Source organism: Platalea leucorodia (assembly GCF_965183815.1).
Source record: "Platalea leucorodia genome assembly, chromosome: Z".
Taxonomy (NCBI): Eukaryota; Metazoa; Chordata; class Aves; order Pelecaniformes; family Threskiornithidae; genus Platalea; species Platalea leucorodia.
The window spans coordinates 80388772-80415541 of NC_138858.1; the positions used below are offsets into that span (position 1 = coordinate 80388772).

Sequence of the window (26770 nt, forward strand, 5' to 3'; positions counted from 1 at the left end):
TCCTCAAGGGCACCCTTGTGTGAGCAAATGTCACTCATGTAACCCAGTGAAATAGGATTGGCCACTGCAGCAATTATTTTCGTTTCCCTCACCTCCTTTTCCCCCTCTCATATTACCTGGGCTCCTGTCAGCGCACCAACTTGTTACTCCCTTTACACTCTGGGCTCGCTGCAGGCAGCAGGACGTCTCTACCTTCAGCTTCAAGGTCAGTTTAACTACCTATATTGCTTTTCTCGCCTCAAATGGTAGCATTTCAAATATGAGGGTTATTAAAAATGAATTCAAAGCACCACAGGATGTAGTGTAATTTGGTTATAACTTATTGATTTGCATAACAACTTAGTGCAGGAAAAAATGTGTCAGCCCACTGTGCAGCTGCTTCAAATGCTGACCCTTAAGTAGCAGTTTAAGCAAGGGAAAAATAAGTCCCTTTGCAGATGTGTTACAAGTTCAGAGAAAATAACTCTAATTCAGTAAGTTTTTTGTGATTTTGATTGTAGCTCTTTGTGGAGATGAGGGTTTACACTGTAAAATAGTGTTGGATTGATTCAGAAGAGCAAGGATTCCCAGCACCTTGGTTGGGCTTTGGTAGGAGAATTTGGGCTTCTGAGTCTCAACTGGTTGGGTCTGATGGGTCAGACCTTCAGCTATTAGAAAACAAAAATCATGCTGTTACTAAGGGGTAGTTGCTAAGGAGTAGGTATCTGATCTATGATAATTTTTTTTCATGTCTTCTCTATTCATAGATTCATAGTTTGGATTTTTTTTTCCCCAGATTATTAGATTTTTATAACCATTCACTGACCTCTGGCATTACAAGGAGAAAGAAACTGAATTTTAGTTTATTTTTCATAGAGATATTCCATGCTGTGATTAAGGCACAGTTAGGCTAATGTCTGCACTGACATTGTTTCTGCACTCTGGAGATTTCATCTTAAACCCAGACCAGTCAGAAAGGCTCGAGTCTTGCTCAGGGTGAGCTATGAGAAACTGAAAAACCCTATCAATATTGCTTTATGAGATTTAATGTTTTAATATATAGCTTATCCTCTGAACCTGTACAGTGATACAGCAAACCAAGAGCAATGTAAACTGTTTTCTGGCATCTAAAAATGGTGTCTCATGCATGTAGTCACTCGTGACATTTATTGCAGATGTTTCTAAGGTGCCAGCAACTTCCATAGATGGGCAGAGAAAACTTTCCACTGGCATCTGTAGGCTTTAGCTCAAGCTCAGGATGACTCAAAGAAATTACTTCTCAAATATAAAAGACCAGCCTCCTTCTCCCTCTACCACGTGAAAGTTCAGCTCACTGCAGTGATACTGTTAGCTAGACCGCTTAACAGTTTAAGGTGTGCATATACATTACCCGTGATTATGAGCCTGTGTGAACTTTAGCTATGACTCTGCCATTCCTCTAAAATGTCGCTCAGGATCACATGATGTGGCAATTAATACCACCCATGACATGGTTCAAATATTTAATCTAGTTCTATTTCTAGAAATGTCACTGTAACCCTTGTACCTTCCTTCCCTCCTTGGCTAAAAGCACATATACTGCCTAGTGTGAAATATAGGATAACCAATACTTGTGTTCAAATACATTAAGGGAAAAATGGAGCTGACAACTTCCTCTTTAAAAGAAGTTCAAGAAGGTAAAGAAATAATAGCAAAAGCATTATTTTTAAATATTAAGAGTAGTAGTAAAGTTCACAAGTTCCTTAAAGGGTAAAGAGGTGGTTTGTGCATTTCTGATGATTCACTCACCCCTGCAGTTCCCAGAGAGGGATGCAACAGCTTCACGTATGTGCAGATCACAGGATCAATGTGTGCAATGGGACATGGCTGAGGCTGTCCGAGCACGGTAGTAGCTGTGAACCAAATGCCCTGGAGACCCTCTGCAGCCTCTGGGCAGAGCAGCAATGGGAGTTTTCCTATTTCAGAGTTTTCTTAAGTTGTTGATTTAAAAGAAGGACCTTTTTAGTGTTGGTGAGGAACCTGCTGTACAAAAGCCATATCTCTTCTGGAGAGTACTTTCATCTTTAACAGAAGCTTTAATCTAGGTGTATTGTGAATAAGAGGGAAAACTGGTCTAAGGCCCTGAAATAGGCATTCTCCAGTTTTTTTCATCCTGGGGTTCAAACTGTGGTTACGAACAGCCCCTCCACCTTAAATGATACTTGCAATCCTTTGGGCTGTTTCTCAGCCAGCACCAGATTTACAGTAGTGACTTCTGCTAAATCTTGCTGCTGACTTTCGTCTCCACCTTCTGTGCGTGGTAGGCGATACATATATTAAAATACAGTTTTAAAACCAAAATACACTGCTGGCAGGATATTAATGTCCTGAAGGCTGGTTACAGGTAGCTAAGCGTATCTTGGGGGACAGCAGAGAGATAAAGGCTATGACCTCTAAGATCATGACCTTTCAGACAGGTTTTGCTGATTCACTGGCCATAAGTCATCATGGCATATGGGAATACTGCTTTGGAAAAGGCAATACCAATTTTACTCTGAATTTGTTTACCCTTCATGGTGCCGATGTGGTAAGACAACGGGAATGATTTTGTTCTGCTATGAAGAAACCTTGTTTTTGCAGATGCTTAACACTACAAGCTGTATAGCTTAGTGGCTGTTACTTGTTTTGGAGTCAATTGCTCTGTGTTTCTTCTCTCCTGTACAAGAGTATTTTTGCTTTCTCCAAGTGATAACACAAACACAAGTGACCTTGGAAATACAACTTTAAAGGACTTGTTGCCAGTGACAAATTCCACTTGCAGAGCCACTGAGCTGTTCTCTATGCCCTGCCCTTGGGACAAAGGCATGTGTAATCCTGGAGGGATATAAAAGACATCTTCACTAGTTATCATGAGGCAAAGCCAGCATGCAAAGTATGAGCAGAATGACATAAGGGGAAAATGCGCCAAGCAAGATGTCCAAGCGTTTTGTAAAGCTGTCGAATTCAAATACCAGGAGACATCAATGTGTTTTGCAGCACACTTGACTAATGAGAAAAAAAAACTTCCCTGCCACTTTCCCTGTAGAAAATCCACCTGGTGCTGGATACCAGCTGAGATCCATAACTTAGCCTCCACCTTCAGCAGTTAAAGGATGCCTAGTTGTGGGCACTGCTGAAGACCAAGCTATCTGCAAAGGAAAGGAAGACAGACATGTTCTAAGTGCTGGGTGACAGTAGAGCAGATCAGCCCTGACCGTGGTAAGGAAAAGCAGGAGATAAATGACTTGAATAGGACCATTGCATGAGAGCCAGCAACCTTGGCACTCATATTAGAGAGCTGGTGAGCCAAACCTGAGTGATGGCATGTGCAGCAGAAGCAGGTGCACCCTCCCAGTTACAGCACAGGCTGGCACTGCAGTGCTCATGAGGTCCATTTTTTGTGTTTCTGCCACCTGCTAAGGGATTTGAGAAGCTCATGCTCTTCTCTCCCCAATATTCCCTGCCTGCTCTTCTTTCCATCAACCTGCAACACAGTCAGTGCTGTCCTAATCTGTGGTGTTGATCTAGCACTCCAATGTATATTTCCCCACTGCAAAATGGCAGTTTTCATTGATTCACTTTGGACTGCTGTGTCTCCTGATGTGTCAGCTTCTGCTGATCTGCATACAGTATATATATATGGTGCTCCAGCTTTGTCATAGTCTTACACTGAAACAGTTCAGTTTAAATCACATCTCTGAATATTTCTTACACAATGTGCTGAAATCCCCACATCATCAAATTGGTAAGGAAGAAGCTGTCTGACTCTTAATATGCCTATCCATTACATTTTGCAAAAACAGTCTTATTACTATCAGAGTATTATCTGAGTGACATACGCTTGAGATCTCCTGTCATGAATCCTAAGAATCTCATTAAAATCTATAAAATAAAATTATTAAGCTTTATACCTCAAAAAAAGTGTTGCGTCCAATACCATAGAAATTAGACCTCGTTTGGACAACTGAAGAAGACATGTTCACAGAACCAAAATTCAGTGCAGGTTTCGATGCAGCTAATTCTGTGTTATGTGTTGCCAAAATAAAGTCCAAATTCACATGTAGCTTGTGGTGCGTTGAAAGAACTTGAAACTTCTGCAAGGTTGGCACAGATATAAACTGTTGAGCAAAGAAACAATTTTTCAGTAGAAAACCATAAATGATAATTGGGAACAATTTAAGAATATTTTGTCAGTACATTCAGAATCCCACAACAGAGGAGAAAACTTCTCTGCTTATTAGGAAGCATTCCAGGTTAAAGGGAAAGTGAAAGTAATTAATAGTAAAAAAATTGATGGGACTGATAGAGACTTAAGTTAACCAGGTTCCTGCTATTGCAGACAACCTCATCACCTAATCCTACTCGGAAGTGTATCTATATCCATATCAGAAATAGTTCCCTGACTGCTGTGATCAGGAAGCTCCCTAGGCCATGCTGAGGACTGCAGTCATCACTCCCTACCCACGATTCCGGGAACTGTGGGACTCCCAGAAGGGGCCAGCACTTGGCAGGCAATGACCACAGTGTGCACTTCTAGTGAACCGCTGCAGTCCCAAGGGGCCGATATGATTTCTGAATGCAAAAGCTATTTAGTAGGCTCGGAGAGGCTCTGCTACTTCCATTTTGGAGACCTGGTACAACCATTATTGGAATGACAGGACCATTCCGGTATCAAGAGGGTGTCGGGGATGAAACAAAATGGAAGGAGTTCAAGGAAGAGCTAGAGAGTGATTAATAAATTTGAAAATATGATAAAATACTGATGGAGAGACATAAAAAGTGATAGTTATTAAGCAGCTACACGTGGAACAAATAATGAGTAGAAATTTCTACAACAAACTGATAGTAATAACAAAGGCCAGTGATTCAAACTGAGGACAAAAAATTGCAGGCCAAAAATAAGATAAGATTTTTATTTATTTTTTTAACTCAGGTTGATTAACCCTTGGAACTCCTCTATCTTCTTCAGACCATACTCTCTCTAGATAGTTTTAAATGGAAGATGGATGCTTTCCTAATGCAGGTGTTTTCCTTCCAGCACACCAGATCAGCACAGGCAAGCGCACAATTCCTTTTCAAGGGTTAAAACTGATAATCACAAAAGTTCTTCTGATGTTGAAAAATTAATCTTTCCCCTTCCCAGCTGCACTAAGGTAGCACTATAGGCATCTATGAGAAAATGGATTTTCTATCATCATGAGCGCAACAGAAGACCCTTAGGAAATGCCTACAAAAGAAAAGCGTGCACTTTCATTTTTTAGGCTGTGCAGTTGTTAAATTTCCCTGATGAAAGTTAAATCCTTACAGTGGAGGCCTAATGATAGTCTGCAGTGAAACCTGAATCACAACATGGTATTTCTGGTAAAGTCTTCTTAGAAAAACCTTACGCCTTTAAGGACACCTTTGGCTGAAAAAATTACATTTCTCCGAATCCACAGAGGTGGTAATGGTGCAAACTTATTGTTAGGGCAGGCTGACATTTTCTGTGAGGAAAAAAACAGCTGAATCTTAATGATTTGAGGTCAGATTTGACAAATAGCTTTCATGAGAATTTTTTTTTAGGTTCAGACCATTCCATTCAGACTCTTTGAAAATGGATCTTTTTGAAATGTTTGTTTTGAAGTAATGCATGACTTAGAAATCATGTTATTTTTAGAGGGGAAAAAAAAAGAAAAACAAAATAAAATCGTCTTGTTTTCTGTCAAATAAAGTGTCTTGTTCATTAGGCACCCTCATTATGTAAAAACTTTGTTTGCTGAACTTGTACACGAGGTTTTTGTGCAAGTCTATTTGTGCTATTTTGATTGTACGTGGACTACCTGTGCAAGGCATAACATGGACTCAGTTTGTGCTGCAGTATTATATGCATTTATACTCAGAACTATAGCCCACCCTTGTGGCAAGAGGTGTTCATTAAATTATGATTTACACCATTTTGATAAAAAAGGTTACAGTCCCCTTTCCACTGCAGTTCAGATGATGTTTTTCTTCTCATAAGAAATTCTAACTTTCATGTTCCCCCAGACCCTTTGCATTTGACAGTCACAAATGATGATCCCTGCGATGGCAATGCCACGCTGCATTCAGAAGGTCCTGCCTAAGGAGCAGAAGATCAGGCCAGCTGTCGTCTCCCAGTTCCTGCAGGCAGCAGCCGCGTGATGCTGTGATTGATGCTTGTCAGGTCACCTTCTCAGCAGAGTCACCTTTTCTGCAGGAGTGACTGGGTTTAAAAAGCTGAGGCACTTACTGGTAAAGACAGAAACTGAACTTCTGCTTATAGAACTGCAAATTTTGGGGAAGGAAATGTTAGGCTGAGGAGTGCTGGGCTTAAACTGTAACAAGGGATGTGTAGTTAGACACTAGTTTCAAAAAAAAAAAAGAAAAAAGCCTATCTTACTCTGTTTTTTTTTTTAGGTAGTTAACCTACGCAGGCTGTGGCATCTCCAGTGTTGGAGGCTTTCCAGAGCTGTTAGAGAAGCATCTGTCAGGTAAATTAAAATCATAAAATCATAGAATCATAGACTCGTTAAGGTTGGAAAAGACCCTTAAGATCATCGAGTCCAACCGTTAACCTAACACTGCCAAGTCCACCACTAAACCATGTCCCTAAGCACCATGTCTACCTGTCTTTTAAATACCTCCAGGGATGGAGACTCAACCACTTCCCTGGGCAGCCTGTGCCAGTGCCTGACTACCCTTTCGGTGAAGAAGATTTTCCTAATATCCAACCTAAACTTCCCCTGGTGCAGCTTTAGGCTGTTTCCTCTCATCCTATCGCTTTTTACTAAGGAGAAGAGACTCACCCCCCACCTCACTACAACCTCCTTTCAGGTAGTTGTAGAGAGCAATAAGGTTTCCCCTCAGCCTCCTCTTCTCCAGGCTAAACAACCCCAGCTCCCTCAGCCGCTCCTCGTAAGACTTGTGCTCTAGACCCTTCACCAGCCTTGTTGCCCATCTCTGGACACACTCCAGCACCTCAATGTCCTTCTTGTAGTGAGGGGCCCAAAACTGAACACAGTACTCGAGGTGTGGCCTCACCAATGCCGAGTACAGGGGCACTATCACCTCCCTGGTCCTGCTGGCCACACTGTTCCTGATACAAGCCAGGATGCCATTGGCCTTCTTGGCCACCTGAGCACACTGCTGGCTCATGTTCAGGCAGCTGTCAACCAACACCCCCAGGTCCTTTTCTGCCAGGCAGCTCTCCAGCCACTCCTCCCCAAGCCTGTAACGTTGCATGGGGTTCCTGTGACCGAAGTGCAGGACCCGGCACTGAGCCTTGTTGAATCTCATCCAGTTGGCCCCGGCCCAACGATCCAGCCTGTCCAGGTCCCTCTGTAGGGCCTTCCTACCCTCCAGCAGATCGACACTTCCACCCAACTTGGTGTCATCTGCAAACAAGTAGAGCCTGCCTCAGGGTAAGGAAAACCTTTTCTGTGATCCAACAAGGCAAGAATGTCCTGGGGGACAAGGCATGCTGCCACAATGGAAGATAACACTTCCAACAAGGAAAATACTTGCATTATGGGACTTTATTAAAACTCAAAAAGGAAAATAATTTTATGAGCATAAATTCTACCTTTGATCAGGTGTCCAAAAGTCAGTCATTCTGTCCCAAAGGTACAGGTCCGTTTAATGTATCACACCCTGAAAGGGTGAGAAAACTGTTGATGCTGCCTGAACAGGGGATGAGGGGACAATGAAACTGTCCATGCTGAGAGGGTCTGCTTTAGGGATTAAAGCTCAGCATTGCACATCCAGTCAAAGACAGGCATAAATAAGAGTGAGGAGGGGGTACTCGTACTCATTTAGCAGAAGGACTAAGGTACAACATCCCTGTATTTCCCAGATCAGCCATGGCACAAAGCCTTCACCGTTTGAGTTACCAAGGAATTCTCTTTGCCTTTTCAAACTGTTTCCTTTTCCCCAGGTTCATCTATTTCTTTTTCCAGGTGGTTCATTTCTTTTTCCATTCACAGGTTGTGATTTCTGTTACAACCCTATACCTCAGGCACACAGTGTAGTTCAGCCTGAAAGTCAAGGATGCCAAGCTACCCACAGCCACCCAGGGTATTGTTTGCACACCACATTCTGCAGAAGGTTTGCTCTGCTCAGCTGCTCTCAGGATCAGGTGCTCTCCTATCCAATAGCAGTCGCAAGGGCAAAGTGAAGGATACAAGAAGCACTGAATCAGCAGCTAAACAACCTTTAGCTTTTAACAACTTCAGTGATCACAGTTTGTCTCTCAAAAAAATCACAGAGAGCACCTTCTAGCATCCTTCACCCTTGCAGAGCTCCCATGCACTTCTCACCTCCTCCAGAACAAATTAATGCCAAGTGCCTAGCAAAGAGCATGCTGTGCTTACCTTCCCGTCTCAGACCACAATATCATGCTAATTCGGAGAGTAACTTTCTGGCCGGGACATTGCTTCTATCCCTTGTGCATCCTTGATCATTGGAAAAGGCTCAAAGGTAGAAAAATATTCAGCCAGGCAATCAATAGCTGCTGTTGCAAAGGATGGGACTTTCCTGTCACATTGCATTAGTACAAGGAATGGAGGTTATGTGAAAGCAGCAAACAATACAGTGCAGCCTTGCCAGCAGATATGTGACATGGCTAAATATAATGATCTGTCTGACGCTGTTAGCTTTACCTGTTAGGGTGCAGTACACACTGTAGTCAATAGGTGCACTCCTTTTATGATTTCTGAAGCATTAAAATTATACTGTTGTGCCTCATGCTTCTTTCTAAATACATACTGCACACCATTTGGTCACATGTACGGACCAGATTTGTCCCCTAAAGTGGCACAGGATTCAGAAGCTCCCAAAAAATCCAAGCTGGTGGAGATGCTGATGAGTGCCTGGGGTCATTGAAGTCATAATGTCATCGTCTGCAAGGGGATTTTGATACGGCTGCTATCAGGCGTAGGACAGGACAGGACAGGACAGGATTTTGACTGCCAGCCAATTCCTTGCAGTAAAGATGGCATCTGTGAAACAGAACTATAAATACATAGAGCTGCTGTGAAAATACATGTATTGTTTTTCAGACACTTAGGTATAACAATACTAGTTCTGTGCAGATTAGTCATAAGCAAGTATTTCCAGAGTGTAGCAAAAGGCATGAGAACCATCTGCCAAATACACAGAAAAGAAAGCAGCACAAAGACATCCATCACAAAGCTCATATTTGATTTTGATTTACAGTCAAACATTCTCCCACTGCATTTTGGGAGGGAGAAAACCTACTGCAGTCATGAGAGTCTGCCGTGCAACTCTCACCTAAACAAATTCATAGATGGAGGGGATACTCCCAGAGATAAGATAAGGCTATGGTCAATGATCCGCCTCCTGTTCCAGCCCGGTGTCAGCACGTATTTCTTTATACTCTAGTGCTGTGCAACTAATTCTTGAGGACTTGGAATAGCTGAGGAAATCACAATGTATTCCTAATAGGGAAAAAAAAGACCTCTCCCCATTTCTGTTTTAGGGAAATTCTTTCAGTGAAAAAATATTGAAATTTCTGTCAATTAGTCAGCACCTTTCTCTGGAAGGAAAGTTAGACAAATGTATATTGCATTTCAAAGGCATGGAGGAGACAGAATAAAAAAATTCAGGTATAAAATTGTTTAAACAAGATACAGGACATGAAACAAATGACTCTCAAACGTGAAACACATCTGTGTTTCTCATCTCACATATGTGACTAAGTACAAGGAAGATACTGCTTTGCAACAGAAAACCATGCAAGCAGATGAGAAGATCTTTTTACCAAGTGAGAAGATATAGAGGCAACATTGCTTTTGTTTTTAGACAGTAGTGAAAAAGTTGAAGAAGTACAGGGTTTGGGGCTAACTAACCCAGATCTACATGAAAATTATTGCAAATTAGAACACTTTGTTCACTGAAAATAAAAATAAATGCTTTGAGGTGTTTAGTTTAACCTCTGAAAGAATGGTGAAGAGATTGCATAAACAATTACGTTTTTTAAAACTTTGAAAAAACAACTGAAGCAGCATATCCTGGGGGAAAGGTCATGTTTTCTTGTAAATCTTCCATGCCCTTTTCCAAAGATGATTTACCAGAGTCCAGTTTTAAGAATAAGCTTCTCTCAATGACACAAATTGGAATTTGTGTCCTTTATTTAAACAGGAGTTATATCTTCCTGAGGAACTCACAGTCATAAGCAATACTAGTCAAATTCCAATTCTTGGAAGAAAAAATGTGCATTGTCTTCTTTAGACTTTCACAGAAAATGTCATTTTCTCTGCTAGACTTAGAGATCTCCTGTACTCTAGACATAATCCCAGTAGAATTAAATAGAAAAAATACTTATATAGAAATAATACATGTAAACACTAACCATTTTTCTGAACACACTATATAAGTGCAAATCAATAATAAAAATAAATTTCTTCTCTTACAAGGCTACCATTTAAAGTGAGGGTTTACTTATCATTTGCACTGTGTGAGGACTTATGGGTTGACATTGGGCTGTCTTCTCTTCCAGACATTGTATCCTCCGAGAGGTATGGCTGGCACCTTCTGTCGTCTCCTGGCTGGCCGTGCAACCACTGCACTCTTTGCAGCCGCAGGCACAGGGGTGCTAACCACTGGGTACCTCCTCAACCAGCAAAATGTGAAGGCTGCTGTTCAGGAAAAACGGAAACTCTTCCCACCAAGGTAAGGACTTGGGGTTAGGCAGTCAGCTGAGCACCGCACCCTGTTAACTGGGCTAGGAGCAACGTTTAACTCTTCGGAGGAAGAGGATCCCTATCAAAGCTGCAGAGTCCTCATGCAGTCACACCGTCTGTGTGTCTGTCCATGGGCTGCGTGACCTGAAAAACAGCACCCTTTATTAATAACCCCAGTTTTAGGTAGCACCAACAATGCCCTTCAAGACCAGAAAGCGGAAATGTGAGATAGTATCAACGCTCAAAAAAAAAATTGCCAAACAATGACAAGCCTAAGAAATGTTTCAAATTTTAGGCAGAGCACTATATTAGTCCTTATTTTATCTCATCAGCTGCCAAACACTTTGCAGCTCAAACTATTGGACTGGCTGATTGTACGGACTCTACCATTAGGAAATGTGAAAATATTTTCATTATGCAAGTAGTAAAGAAATCTCCCATATAACTGCTGTACTTGAAATACTCCTAATTCTGTTACAAACTGACTGGCTGATGATTAGAAAATAATTACAGACCTTATTCTCTGTAGGTTGACTTTCTGGCCATACTTGTGAAAAAAAAAAAAAAAACAACCAACCAACCAACCAGATCAGGCTCTGACAGACCTTTTTTTTTTTTAAGTAGTGAATAGTATCCTAGTTAAAGTATATTCTTATAGAAATAACGGAATTGTGCATAAAGCAAATTGTTGCCAGTACAAGGTAGATGTGGTCTGACTCATTTGCAAAAATGCCTTGCTAAAGCATAACATCTTTATTTTCCCTGTCTTAGTACACCATGCAGCTTTCTGTAAATAATAACGCCATTAAAACAAACCCAGATATTGCAGAATGAGCTTCCCAGCTGACATAGATCAGACAGTCCCATTGACGTCCACTAAGCTGTGAGAGCACCTGGGCTCTGAATTACAAAGAACTTCTTCAGCTAAACTTAATTCCCTTCCTACTTAAACAAAACAATGTAAGAGTTCTTTTATTTCTGAATAAGAGTGTCTCAGCAGAGATTTAATGGGGCTTAGTACACTTTCAGAGCTCATTGGGATTCATTTTCCTGATGGCCTCGAGTAGTAGAAAGCTGCAATTGCCCGTTGGTGTGGTGGCCCACCAGTGTGCAACGTGGGGTACTTTCAGTGACCTGAATCTTCCTCCCTTCCTAAAATTCAGTGCAACACATAAACCAAGAACCAATTATACTTTTAAACCATGCTGTGTGCTCTGTATCTCATGATCCCTTTAATAGCTTCATAAACTAGCAAGCTCTGCTCTTCAAAGGTGCCACGTTAATTGCTTGGGATTCTTCTTGTCTTCAGCGCAGACTATCCTGATCTCCGCAAACACAACAACTGCATGGCTGAGTGCCTCACACCAGCCATTTACTCCAGGCTAAGGGACAAGATGACTCCCAATGGCTATACCCTGGATCAGTGCATCCAAACCGGGGTTGACAATCCTGGCCATCCTTTCATTAAAACTGTGGGCATGGTCGCAGGTGATGAAGAATCCTATGAGGTAAGATGTTTCCACAATACTGTTGTATTTCGTTCAGTTTCTGTGGTATTGTTCAGCTCCTTAGATGAAGACAGATTCCCAGTAGGGTATGCACTCCTAAGATAAATTGTATCCCAGAGAGTATATAAAGGGCAAGGCGTGTGCATAAAGATGGTGTTTTCCCTACTCTTCCACATTAGGTAATGCATGAACATGAGGCATTACTATACGTGCCCTCTCTGCTGCAACTGAGGTTAATAAAAAGCACCTGCTTGGGAGCAGCTGCTACCTGCCTCCAGCAGCTGCCCTCCTTCCTATGACTAAACTTAGTTTATGGCAAAGCTGTGCAACCCTGAGACACACAAAATAAAGTAATGTGGAAATTATACTGTGCAACAGCAGAGGCAAAAGTGAAACAAAAATGTCTTCTGGGAAGTGCCAGACATCATTAAGCCACAGCTTTTGGATCATGATGAAAGCCGAAGATAGACAGCATTAGGATGGGCAGGTTGGTTTAACTCTGGAATAAGGAGAAGAGGAAAAGAGAAGAAAATCCTCATTTTTATTGACGTCTGTGGTCTGGTTCCTTCAGTCTACCTACAATGGTACCTATTATTATATAGTCTCCTAACGGTACCCCAAATGCTGGGCTGCTGAAGATGGACTGGAACATCTGGCATTCTGGACTATCAGTGTCTGTGGTTTGGCTTCCTCATTTAGATGTGCCACTGCTTCTCATCCGCATGAAGGTGTGGTTGTGATCGATGTTGACACACCTGAGACAAGTGGCTCTAACAAAGACTATTATCCCATGGCAGTGAAGACATAGGGTATTCCTGCATGACCTAAAAACAACAGGCAAGCTGCTGGGGGACTCTGAGTGTGTGTTCTGGTTGGTAATACATCCTGAGACCTAATCTAGTTGCCACCACATCCAGTACCTGTCTGTGGTATCTAGAGTAAGTGTGTATCTTAAGTAAGGTGCAATTGCACTTTCTTTTTGTTGTGAAGATGAGCAACTGCTGCAGAGCACTGCCTAGGTCAAAAGCACACCCTTTTCATATTTATCCTGTCTGCATTTGCAAAGCCCCCTTTACATCTGTCCCCCAGAAGCCTGTGCCAGGGGACTTCTCCTGTGGTTGAAGCTGGTGCATTTAAGTGTTTCTATGATTCTGCAGACGTCTTTCTAGATCCTCTTGACTCCACAGGTGTTTGCTGAGATTTTTGACCCTGTCATTAAAGTGAGACATAATGGCTATGATCCACGGACAATGAAGCATCACACGGACCTGGATGCATCCAAGGTAGGATTGAAACAAAATAATGAGACAATAAAGGTTCAGGGCTGCTTCTTACAGTGATGATATACAGTGATGATATTGCACGTAATAGTACTTTTCTTTTTCCTGATCCAATTTCAAAGACAGTAATTTTAGGGTTAAGGAAACTGGGATGCCACTCATGGCCCTAACAGGAAGACAGCTGCGTCCCTACCTTGTTCCTAGCAGGGGGATCAGTCTTAACTGTACTAAGCATTTGGGCCACAGTCTCACTTGGCAGGCACTGTGAGTCTGTTAATGAGATAACTGTGTGTCTAAGGGTTGGAATGAAAGCAGGAGTTGACTCCACTACACCCACATACACATGATCAAACCTTACCTGCTGCTTAATATTTACTTCATAGTTCAACTACACTGTGGTTTAGCATTTTCTCAGGCTTTCCTCTTTCGAAGGATCTTCTGTATCTGGCCCCCTGCCTCTGCCCATTTCCGTGTTTCCAAAAGCCACGGAGATTCTTTCACATTTTGGGACCATGAAGGACTAGCTGGTTACTCTGCCACATTTGTTCAGCCAAAGAAACTTGTTGTTCCTAAAAAAAAAACCTCCTGGTGTCTGAAACTCTGAGGGGCTCCTGGTATCCAGAGCATTTGTGATCTCACGGAGAGGTCATCGGGCCTGGGCAGAAAGATGCCCTTCTTTTTGTATAATGGGATTTGGGTTTTTTTTAATGGTGGAGTATGACACGGCGGACTGTGTGTGAAATAATGAAACATTCTTCCCCCAGATCACCCATGGTCAATTTGATGAGCGCTATGTCCTTTCATCACGGGTGCGGACTGGCCGCAGCATCCGTGGCCTCAGCCTTCCTCCTGCCTGTACCAGGGCAGAGCGGAGAGAGGTGGAGAACGTCGTGGTCACCGCGCTCGCTGGGCTGAAAGGAGACCTCTCTGGAAAGTACTACAGCTTGACCAATATGTCTGAGAGGGATCAGCAGCAGCTTATTGATGTAAGTATTACTCCAGTGCTGAAACCATTTACTCTCGTTGATCTTAATCTTTGTCTTTCCTTGGGGTACATGCTTTCCTGTGTAGCTAAGGAGGATAATCACAGCATTAATACAGTAGTTAATGGCCTGTCAATATTTTTAATATAATGGCAAATCATCCAGGGTCTATATTTTGGCTAAGTATATACCGTGCCTGTCCGAAACATGGAGTTATATTCCAGATAGCAAGGTCTGTGTCAAATCAAATAACCATGGCTGCTGCCACCTCTTTGGAGAAATAATGAAGTAAATTCAGGACTTTTTCTTGATAATTTTCTTGAGCAAAGATTGATATTTTCTATATTAATAACAATTCTAAAAATATTACATTGAGATACGCATTACATATTATCTGTATTCTGGACTGTCGGGGTGGGGGGCTTTGGCAGTACTTTCTTTACATCAAAACTACATTAATTCTAATTTCCCCAAAATGCCTGTAGCCAACTGCATCCAGGTGACCTTTTCCCAGTCCTCTAACTGTGTTTAAGGACTTGAAGGATCAGGCCCATAACAAGAGTTTTCATTGTCACACAGATGGCAACAAGGATTTTCATCATGGATTTTGTCACAGCATGTGACATGTCAAACAAACCTTGAATGTGCATTTTAAATATCCAAAGGAATGGCTGTACCCTGTTAGCTATATTCATGGCACATTAATCCATAACACCAACCAAAAGGGAGCTGATGAAGTAACATAACTATTTATAACCCTGGAACTAGGTGTCACAGTCTGGATTAACCAGGAGTTAAGAATTTATGTAAGGTCAGTAACTTTTTTAATTGAATGTCCTTGATAACATGTTTATTGACAAGATGTTGATGACCTATTGTAGGTTTTATTTCATTGCCTTTTTCAGCAGGAGTGAGCTTCTCAGAAAGCAGAGGTCGAAATAGGAGTGTGGAGAACATAATTCCTTCATGGTTTAAGGCTAAGTCCTTTGGGCAGGGGAATAGACCTTACTGATTCAGCATTTTATCTTCTTTTGTTTGGTTTTATCGTAATGCAAATTTATAGAAATCAGGGCATTGTATATTGTAACCTCAGATTCCATCTTTAACTTATACCATCGGTTACCTCCTCCAGTACTTTCTGACCTTGAACCTCTATGGTATCAGGCTTTCTGCCAGCCTTTAATAAGCACCATTTGATCTCTGTAAGATCAAATCAGTGCTAGCTGAATGGCATTCAGCACAGAAGATATTTGGTACTTTGCAGATTTGGACCATATGCACGTAAGGGAAACAAATACTGCTCAGCTGTTTTCTTGCAAAAGGGGAATTTTTCTTTCAAGCAAAAGTGTTGAGTAGAGCAAGCTGAGAAAGGAAATGTTGTGTCCCTGTGATGAGCAAAGAGAACTCTATACCTTTTCTTGCTGCATGGCTAGGGTTCTGGCGGCATCATGTCCATCACAGAGTATTCAATGAAAACCTAAAATTCTCCACTAAGGGAAAAAAGAAGTAAAGCATATCAACTTGTCTACCATGTCATACATAGTCTGGATAGCTTGCCTCACTATTCTTAATTAAACCCTAGATTTAACCACTCCCCACACCCCAACCCATCCACCCCCAGCATTTGATATGGTAGTGTTTGAGGAAGTAAGAACTAATAATTTTTCAGCACACACATGAAAATCAAATATATAATTGCCTTGGTAAAAAACAGCTCTGTTAAAAAAAAAATCTAAATCATCTGGAATGTGGCAAGTTGGTGGCACAGCAAATGCTACATTTATTAAATCAGAAATAGCATCTCTGTTAAGGAACAGAACAAGTCTGTGATTCCAAAAGGTCAAGCTTAGCACTGATTTAATTCCTACCTTGACTTCATCTTCAGAATAAATTGCTAAATCTCTGTGCTGGAAAAATATCTTTTTAGAAATAGCTTTTTTTTTTTTTTTTTTTTTTTTTTTCTCTTTTCAGTCTTTAAGGACTCATTGCCTTCTCCTACCCTGAAATTTGTCTGTATGCAGAGAACATCTCTGGTGCTAGCAGTCATGTGTGTATGTGGTATTAGGTTCCCACCTCCCATTCCTCCCTACATTTGAAAAATATTTTTGGCAAAACATGGTCATATTACCAATATCAGTGAGAATCTGCAAGACTCAAGAAAATCACCTGGGTAAAGTGCTTTTAGTTTTCAGAATAAGGAACCAGATTCATAAGCTGTACTATGTGAGCTACTTCTACACTGATTGCCTTCACATAAAATGTATTAGACAGCGTTATACTGCTTCCTTGAATAAACCTGAATTTTGTTTTGTTTTTCTCTCTCTCTTTCTCTCTCCCTTTGGCCCCATTTCGGTGTCCAGGACCATTTTCTCTTTGATAAGCCAGTGTCCCCTTTGCTAACATGTGCTGGGATGGCACGTGACTGGCCAGATGCCAGAGGAATCTGGTATGTTGTATGACATGCAGAAGCTTGTGTCGTGTTTTAAAGATTGTGTTACAAATCTCCTTGCCTGTCCTAACCTTGCAGCCACTCTGTCCCCATACTCACAGCACATTCAGTTTGCTTTTAAAAAACAATGTTTTCTTCCTTCCTTAATTAAAAAAAAAAATCAAACAAAATCCAGTAATGAACAGCACAGTGGGTAAGACCTTTATATTCAAGAAGCCATCACTAATATCATCCACACAACACACTATCATAAGCATGGCTCCTTCTTTGGGTTTTTGTCTCCATTTTTTCTATTTCTAGATAAAAATTTGATTTGGGAAAGAGCCTGTGAGTCACCATGCAGTTGGCAGAGCTGAGGTTACAAAAGCAGCTCTAACACCAGATTGTAGCCATGCTGCCAGCTAGGAACCACTGGTCATACAGCTGCAGGACACAAACACTGCAAATTCCTGTCCCTCTCCTCACTGTCAAGAGACAGGGAGTTATTTTAATTCCCAGAGCTGAAACTAACCCTTTCTTTCCAAATGAGCTGGACAAAAAGGAGATACAGAAGTTGAATTTCCTATTTTCTTCTAGGTCTGTTTCTACTTTCACAACACACTTGACATATTTTGTGCCAAAATACGACATTTTTTGGGGAGAGAAAGGAATAATAGCTCTGAGATCAGTGCACACACCTGCTAGCAGAGGATGGGGGCAGCTGGGCAGTGCATAGCATCTGCATCCATCCTGGTATACTTCTAGGCATTACCAGATGCTTTAATTCTGAAAAATTAGGCTAAAAAGGAATCTGAGGAATCACCTAGCCTATCTCCTTGCCCTAGGCAGGTTCAGGACTTTCAGAGAGGATGGGACTTCATGTGGAAAAAAAACCCCAACTGTTCTCCAAGCTGTGTATGACAATACTGTCTCATGTTCAGAAGCATAGACAGTATTACTACAATGAGCTAAACGTGATTTCTGTCAGGGAGCAGGAGCTCTGAAACCTGATCACCCATGAAACCTGATGACCTGCTGGAAATCTGTGAGGATTTTTTTAGTTCAACAAGCTTCAGTTTAGTTCCCCGGTCCCCATCTAAATCTGAGGAAAAGGATAAATCTGAGGTATCCCATTCATTGTCTCTACAAACAAACAGGAGAAGTACCAATAATATAAATACTATCCAGGGATCTCCTGAATAAAACAGACCTGGGTTTTGGCTTGGTTTACATGTGAAATATCAGGCAGATTGGAAAAAAATCAGTATGATTGGAAAGTATTTCAGTAAACCATATTTGGAAAACCCACCTTTCTCATGAAAGAAGTTGTTGCCAAAAAGAGTACACGTTCTGGAAATTATTTTGTTTATAAAGATTGTGATCCTGCCCTTGTTATGGGCTGCAGGACTATTCCCACCAACCTCACTGGCAGCGATGGCACAGTTTAAATGCGCTCAGCATGGCCTTCCTCCACATTCCTTAAAGCCACGGGGAGACTTAGTTAATTAGAGGGAGAGCTGAGTCAGGCCAACCTCAGCCTATTTGGAAAATCCTCCCCTAATCATTTGTACGTGACTGAAGATGAGGTAACTGGAGCTCAGTGACCATGATGTCAGGACACAGGCTGTTTACACCTGGCAAACTCGAAGTGCAAAAAAGGGAGTGACAGTTAAAGACCAGCTGAAAGTCAGGCTCTAGGTGAACTGTAACTTTCAGATTTCATGTGTTTCAAACCTGGTAATATTCCACTGTTTGTACGAATGAGTCTGATCCCATCAATCACCTTCTACATGCTGTAGAAAGGCTGTAGTTGAAGACAGAGAAAATGGAGAAAAAGCCGGGACAAGTGACCTCAGGTTGACCCAGCACTTAATAAACCTAGTCATGACTGATCTGTTTGAAGCAAGAGTGGGTATCTTCAGGCATTTTTATCTTGACTGACAAGGCAGCATTGCTAATGTGCTGTCCAGAAGCAACGTGCAGCTGCTGCCCTCAGACACATAACTTGACTGATATGGCAATCCAGTGCTACCAAGCAATACAGATGGCACTGTGATTTGATTTAGGGAAGAATATAATTAAATAAGGACATATTGCTTAGCCCCCAGTAGCATGTAAACGTTAGGGTTTTTTTCCTAGCTGCACAGTTTTCTAAGAACAATAAAAACTATCCCTGGTGACAGAGGATGCAGAGCTTGGCTTCTCCCTTTGCTGCACCTCCCAGCTGTGCTTGTGCTAGAGGACAACACGTTCTTCCTCGCTCAGCACCGTGGCAGCATGACGTGATCAGAAAAACTGCTCTTCTCGCTGCGCCCGAGAAACCTGCGTAATGCCATTGGCATGGTGGATCCAACTGTGAAAGCAGCTCAAATCCCTAACTCTGCAGAACAATGTTATTTTGCTGCACTTAACCTCTCCACAGCCCTGAAAGACTGTGATAAAGCTAAGGATACTAAGAATTATTTTTTGGGGCTTGTCTTTTTAAAGATACCCTTTTTTTTTGCTCTCAACCAGGCACAACAATGACAAGACATTTCTTGTCTGGATTAACGAAGAGGACCACACCAGGGTGATCTCCATGGAGAAGGGTGGCAACATGAAACGGGTGTTTGAAAGATTTTGCCGTGGTTTAAAAGAGGTAGTATATCCACTGAGTTTATTATTCCCATTTGTTTCCTGTTGGGCTGTTGTCAGCACTGCTCACCGTGGTTCATACTGAACTATCATCTCCAGGAGCAGCAAAATGAAGTAACTCCAGTCCACATAGCAACCCACACTAATGCAGATAAAGAAGGAAACACGGGCAAATTGCTAGCTGAGTTGTAGGGAAGAATAAATAAAATGGCTTTGTAGTTTTTGTATTAAAATCTTCAGCACAAGCTAGCTGAAGAAATACCCCCTTTTTGCCACTTTGTGCCTGCAGGCTGTGGGAATTCATAAATCAAGCATTTTATTCACTGATTTATTTGCTTGATTTGCTTGAAGGAAGAATTTATTTGGCCCAGCCTCCTAGTTCTCATCCCTGATGCTGGGAGCAGAATAGATGCTGCTGAGGTTGTGCACAGGACTGAGGACTTATGACCCCTGGGCTCACTGCCAATTTTGGGGAAATAGGGGCTTTTGTGATTAAAATACTAAAAACTGATAGCCAGGGCTCCTGGTCTAGCTATTCATAAAGACAAAAAAAGCCTTCATGAGATGGTGTGTGGATTAAAATGTTTTTGTCTAGACAATCCAGCTATAGCTGCAAGTTGGCTCCGGCCCTGTGCAGCCCTGTGTACCGCTCTGGGCACAGAAAAAGTTGCTTTAACAGAGAAAGAAGATTTTACTGTGTCCCACAGGCAATATAGCAAGGTGCAGTGGGACAGGTGACATGGCCAAACACTGTTCTCCACATCATTCCTGGTTGGATTGCCATAATACATGAAACCTTAGAGGTTAAACTATGTCAGACTGAAACTGGCTTGAAATTGTGTCCAAGACTGTAAGAATATTCAGGCTGCATAAAACAACTGTTTCTCCCTATTGGAATCCTTGGCAAGCTCACTTCATCTGAACTGTGGAGGAACAGCATTTGTCCCCATCACACTGCTTTTCTTTATGGGTATGGAAATGCATATTGGGCCAGCCTTGAACCGCTTGCTTCATTCTTCTTACCTTGGCAAAACAGCTTCTCTGGCTTTCTAGAGACATCCCTGTCTCAGAAACCCCCCAGCAACTGTAGAGCTGATACAGCTGTGCATCCCTTCCATATGACTTCACAGCCCCCAGCCAAAAAAAGCCAGGCCAAGCAGGGACAGCGGAGAACTACAGCTTCTTGATTGTGGAAGCAGAGGAAGTTCAGAGCATTCATAGGGAAGTTTGAGTATGTAGTGTGTTTGGGAACACAAAAAAACAAAAGCACCTAATGTATGCTGCTTTGGCACTGAGGTGGTTAACTGGGACCTTTTAGGTTTCCAAGGTATGCCTGTGAGACTGAATAGTGTACAGGGTGGTGGCTCAGGTGACACGGCTTGCGGATGCTGTTCCCAGCTTCGCCTCTGCTATTGTGCTTAGCTCACGTTCAACAGAGGTGGACCTATGGACCTGGCCATGGGAAGTGGTCAGATAGCTTTGGGAACAGCAGCCAGAGCAGGTGTCTGAGGCAAGACATCAGGTCTAGTTTCCCACCATCAATTCTGGTGTCCTCACACAATATAGAAGTGATGTCAGGAGAGTCCTTTATTCTGTATCCTTCTGCGGAATGGAAGTATTCACCTCTATTTGCAGAGGTCTTGTGAGCATGAGGTGGTTTATGTATCTGATTCTCCTCTGGAGGAGAAGAGAACTGAATTGAAATTGTATTTGGATCGCAGAAGTAAGTTCAGGAAGTGTAAATGAGTGAACAGAGTATCAGCCTATTCAAAGGTCAATAGACCCTTGTGATTTTTCTGTGGATAATTATTTCACTCTCCTTTCTAATCTGGTCAGAGATCTACTAATGAAAAGCATTACATACAAGCTATGTTGTCTCCCTATAACAGAAGTGTGGCTGTTAATACTAGGCATTTAGAAGTCAAGTGTCCTCCCCCGAGAGTCACGGCATCACCTTGAAAATTACACAAAACTCAGCTTCAGCTCCTTTTGTTTGCTTTGTAGCATTTGAGTCCTTTGGGCTTATGTGTCGCAACTTTCCTCCAAAAATACCAAGGTTAGAAATGCATGGCAAAAGCCATAATTCTTATGTGAAGATATGGCTTCATGGGCTAAGGCTATATCAAACCACCATGACAGGGAGCTTTGTGATAAATTGACAAAGCTAGTGGTCATGAGAAAACGATGAAGAAACCCTTGTAATGTGAAAAAGAATCTCAGCTATAAGCAATCATCTTAAAATAAGACATTTGTATCCTGCCCTTTTCTTTTTGCTTTCTTTTTTTTTTTCCTGCCATCATAGGTGGAAAGATTAATTAAAGAACGGGGCTGGGAGTTCATGTGGAACGAGCGTCTCGGATATGTTCTGACCTGTCCTTCCAACCTGGGAACTGGTTTACGCGCTGGAGTCCATGTTAAGCTGCCCAGGCTTAGCAAGGTACATAAGTCAGTTAAAAGGCCAGTGGCATAAGTCAGCTCTTCTGACTTATAAAGGCACAAATGAAAAATGACAGCTTACAGCAACTGCACATTAGCATGATGTGTAACAAGGTCCCAGGGATACTGCACAACTAATTGAGCACACTTTTATTCTGCAAATTATTGTATTCGTTATGGAGATTAATCTACTCAGCAGACAGACTCTAAGACAGGCTCTAATCCAAGGACTGAGAAAACTATCCAGCTTTGCGTGTATTTCTGGAGATGCTATTAAGTCATAGATAATAGCATTGCAAGGATTTGGCACAATAGGCAAGGTAAAAGGCAATAAGCTCAAACCTGTTTTTCTGATAGGATCCCAGGTTTCCAAAAATCCTGGAGAACCTGAGGCTGCAAAAGCGCGGCACTGGTGGAGTGGACACGGCAGCTGTAGCAGATGTGTATGATATCTCCAACCTGGACCGCATGGGTCGCTCAGAGGTAACCTGTTCTTTTCTTTTCCCTTGCTTTTTAACTCAGATCTGTACTGGTATGAGTCAGTTTCTCCCCGCTTGGGTTTGCTCCTCTGACCTCAGCGGAGCCATGGCAGTTTTTACTCCTGACGCATCTGGTCCAATGGAAATGCTTACACAATGAAAAATCACTGATGTCCATGAAGTGCTTGCCAAATATTCCTGTTGTGGCAATGAAAAAAAAAACCCTGAGCAAGTTCCACAAATGTGACTTGATTGCACCACACGCCGAGGCTCTCCATTGAGAGCACACAGGTGCTGGAAAGGTTTGGCTTTGGTACCAGACATCCCTCAGGACCCACACAGGGAATAAAGCACTGAAAGCAAGATGGTTTAAGGTGTTGTTTTCCTTTTAGTATTCAGAATCATGCGCTTTCTCCACAGTTAGACAGCAGGACAAGACCAATCCTTTCACTCCAAAATAATTGAGGAGGAGGAGTTAGTGCCATCTTCATGTGTCCTGTGTGGCACTGAACAGAGGATGTGGGAGAGCTAGGTTTAAATCAGGACAAAGATTTAATTGTCAGCTCTGAGCCCTCCCTGTTGCACTGTAGGCTACGATGAGGTGGCTTTGTCTCAGACATTTGTTTTGAAGCTATTTCAGTTCGAGTATTTGTTGTGCCAGACAGTGGAAATGACCCCACAGTCTCGTGGTGCTGCTGCTTTCCTGGGAGACTCAGGTCCCAGACCTCATTCCAGTTTCACATTTAAGTATTTTATAAAGCAGAACAACTCCTAAGAGCAAATCTACTGGAGGACTGGGGAGAAGCAGGCGTGTCAAAGAGTTGTAGCCTCCTCCCACTAGCTCTGCCTGAGCCAAACCCTTATTCCAGGTCACAGGCTGTAAGTCCTGTGACACCACTACAGCTTCCCTTTCCCCAGTGAGACCAGGGCTGTGTTCACCCTTGGCCACGTCAACAATAACTGAGACAAAAAGTTACCTTGCAAGACCCTGTGACTCCAGTGATTTGAGTACTCTGCTAGCAGACAGGAAACAGGTAGGTTCAAACCGTCTGTCAAACGTCTTTCAGTGCCAGGTTCATGCTGTAACCTCTCAGCTATGGTCAACTGGGCAGGCCCTAGTGGGACTGATGTCTCCTGAGGACCCTTTTTCTCCACTCGCAATGCAATACATGATTTGGGCTCAGATGCCAACCTGCTTGTACATGTCAGGATTTGAAGGGCTACCTGCTTGCCCAGCAGCAGAATTTTAATTACCTTGTGGGGTTTCCTGCAAGTTAAAACTCCATTGCAAAGAAAAGCCTGCTGTCAAGATATGTTTACAGAACAGCACAGCACCGAGAGGCTTTGGCAGCTTAGATGTGCATGCAGTTTGGTCCTGCTGTTGCAGCGCAACACCTGAGTTCAGTCTGATTCTTGGTAGGTTTTCACAACACGAATATAACCCTGGGATAATGCACCTGGGCTACAACTAGATTCAAACTGGTCCACAGCCAGCCAGCTGGCTTCCCTTCCTTGCTCACCTTGGGCTTTCTGCCACAGAGACAGAGCCAAGGCAGGTCTTCTGTGCTTTCTTATTCGGACATGCCCTTCAATGTCTTCACAGCCAAGGGGCATTTGGACGGGGGTTTGGAAATTTTAAATTTTGGAGTTTGATGTAGGCAGCTATGTTCCTTTGGATCTAAACCAAAATAAATAGGAGTGAAAAGCTATTAAGCTGTATTATTTGCAAAAACAGTATTTGACAAAGACATTTATTAATACCTGAAACATCATCATATGTGCTTTATACTAAAATAACATTAATAATACAAAAGGATTACATGGCATGATTAATTAAGATGAGTTCTACTGACAGATGGCCTAAGCCTACGAATTTTTGCTTATATGAAGGCTTCCGCTGAAGTCAGTGATTCCTTGTACAGCAAGGATTCAAAAGATTAAGCCAATAGATAAGATACAATCCCTACCTTGAAGATTTTGAAATCTAAACAAGACAAGACAAACTCAAGAGGATAGAAATGTTTTATTATAAGACATATTTTTTTCAGTACATAATAAAATAAATTCCATTATGTGGTAAATGTGTTTGCAGAACTGAATTATGTTCCCAAAGGTGCAAGATAAAATGGTTTGTATTTTTGCTTTGTTTCAGTTACTGGTCAATGAAAACTTAATATGAAATTCCTTTTCTCCTCAAGGCTGCAAATTCAGACCTCTGATTTCCCAACACAGCTGGTCTGCTAAGCCACTGAAATGCTTTACAGTAAAAACAAATCCCTTGAAAATCTCCGACTGTCACAATAAAGATGCAAGGGGATTTAGTCTTCACATTCAGTTTTAACAAACCAGTCATTAAAGGCTGCTAATGAACCATTTCATAAAGATTAAGAAAAATCAGTGCTATGGCTTGCTGGCTAACAATACCACAGGGCCTGTGGTCCTCGCATGTCACCGCCTGTGGAGAAAGTCTGCTGGGGACAAGGCACCTTGTACCCTTCACCAATTTTGAAAAAGGTTATAGAGACACCACTACCCCCTGCCATATAGAACTGCAAATTTTGGTGCTGCTCTGGGCCTGGAGGTAATGCCACCCCTGCGAGTGTAAATCAAGAGCTGAAAACAAAAGAGTGATGGGTGATGTAGAGCCAGCATGAGTTTAGGATGAGCACCTCTGCTTCAGAGATGTGGGTCCTGGGCTTGCCAAAACCACCTCAGCAAAGCCAGCACGCTGGGCAGAATGAGTAGGACATCTTTCCCCACAGCTGAGGAATCACTGCAGCAGGGTTCATGCTCATCTGCAGGGGAACGTATGGTCGTGAGCCATGCCTGTGCAGAAGTATGAGACTCTGGTTTGATGAGCTTTCTCACGCAGTCTAAATGGCTGTGGCCAAACAGGTAGTCCTGCCATCCTCCCAGTCCCAGCCATGTGAAGGACTCCCACCCCGTGCCTCCAGCAGCATTCAGAGCCGGTATAAATCAGGGCAATGATTTACACCCTCCTCTGCCCTCCTCTCCTTGCACCACCGTCCCAGTTAGCTTTTGTCTGACTCTGTACTCACATAAACGCTCCTGCAGGCACAGGGGCGGTACAGCCTTGGGAGCTGGGAAGACACAGCAACAGCATTAGCTGCTTCAGCGTGAGCTGCCCACTGATGCTGAGCACTCACAGCACGGTGTTTTGGTTTCTTCATCCTCGTACATGAGTGTGGGGAACACAACAGACAGGCATCCTTGGCTACGCCAGGCATTACTTTTCAGCAAACATCTGGGGAGAATCCTGCACCCTCACGGTGGTCACATTTGAGATAGGTCTCCCAACTCACGCCTAAACATTTTCTATAAGGACTTCTGTTTGTTTGCTTTGTTGCTATAGGAATATGAGTAGGAGCAGAATTTGGTGGAAATAACTTTAGGGATCTATTTGAAAATTTCTGTTGCTGGTGGCTCAAACTCAGGGCAAAGAGAAGGAAATCACTATGGGTTTCCACTGGACCAGCATGACCCATACTCCCTGTGCCACAGGGTGTGTGATCTCTATGCCATGACCCTCCTTACTTATAGCTTTACCTGCTGTCCTTGCAGTACAAGACAATTTTTGCTTTCTCTATTAACAGCATTAGCTAAAGATTCTATTACTACTATTTTCTTCTTGTTGTTGTAGGTGGAGCTAGTCCAGATTGTCATTGATGGGGTCAATTACCTAGTTGACTGTGAGAAGAAACTGGAAAAAGGTCAAGACATCAAAGTGCCACCACCACTGCCCCAGTTTGGCAGGAAGTGATCTTGCTGCTGATGGCTAGCAAGTGATGGGAAATATGGCTGCCATTCTGACAGAAAGGCGCCTCTGTATATCTCTGTATAAATACCTTGTGTAATAAAACACTACCTGATACTTGATGACTCCTTAGATGCCTGGCTGCACTGGCAGAAGCTAGTCTTCGTGCAGCTTTACTAGGATGCACCCAATATAACCACTGTGGTACGCTCTTGTGTAGGGACTGCTTCCCTTTTTTCTTGGTGGGTGATAAGAAAAGTACTACCTGAGTAATGCAAAAAACACAAATCTTCAATTCTAGCCTGCATTTGCACTTATGCCCATACTTACAAAGGCTCCTATGAGCACCCGATTTTCATTCACAGATGCACTTCTCTCCAGTGACTGTCCAGGCAGCCGAAATCTTCACAGCCTGAGGTGCTGTGAAGTGCTCATTGCTTTTTCAGCAACCACTGGACACCACAGTGAGTTCAACAGTTAACTGGAGTAGGCAGCTGCCCGTGCATTCAGCCTCTGAAGTCCACCACTGGACCTGTCATCAGGAACGCAATGG

At 42.5% G+C, this 26770-nt stretch overlaps 1 protein-coding gene across 1 annotated transcript; it reads left to right on the top strand.

Annotated features, from left to right (window-relative positions):
* Nucleotides 1–141: 141 nt before the first annotated feature.
* CKMT2 (creatine kinase, mitochondrial 2) lies at nt 142–26328 on the top strand. The gene is made up of 11 exons (XM_082337412.1): nt 142–205; nt 6412–6485; nt 10511–10683; nt 12004–12202; nt 13390–13485; nt 14247–14468; nt 16826–16911; nt 19408–19531; nt 21830–21964; nt 22321–22446; nt 26104–26328. Exons 3-11 carry the CDS (start codon nt 10532–10534, stop codon nt 26221–26223), a joined length of 1260 nt encoding a protein of 419 aa, XP_082193538.1. The 5' UTR covers nt 142–205; nt 6412–6485; nt 10511–10531; the 3' UTR covers nt 26224–26328.
* The last annotated feature ends 442 nt before the right edge of the window (nt 26329–26770 follow it).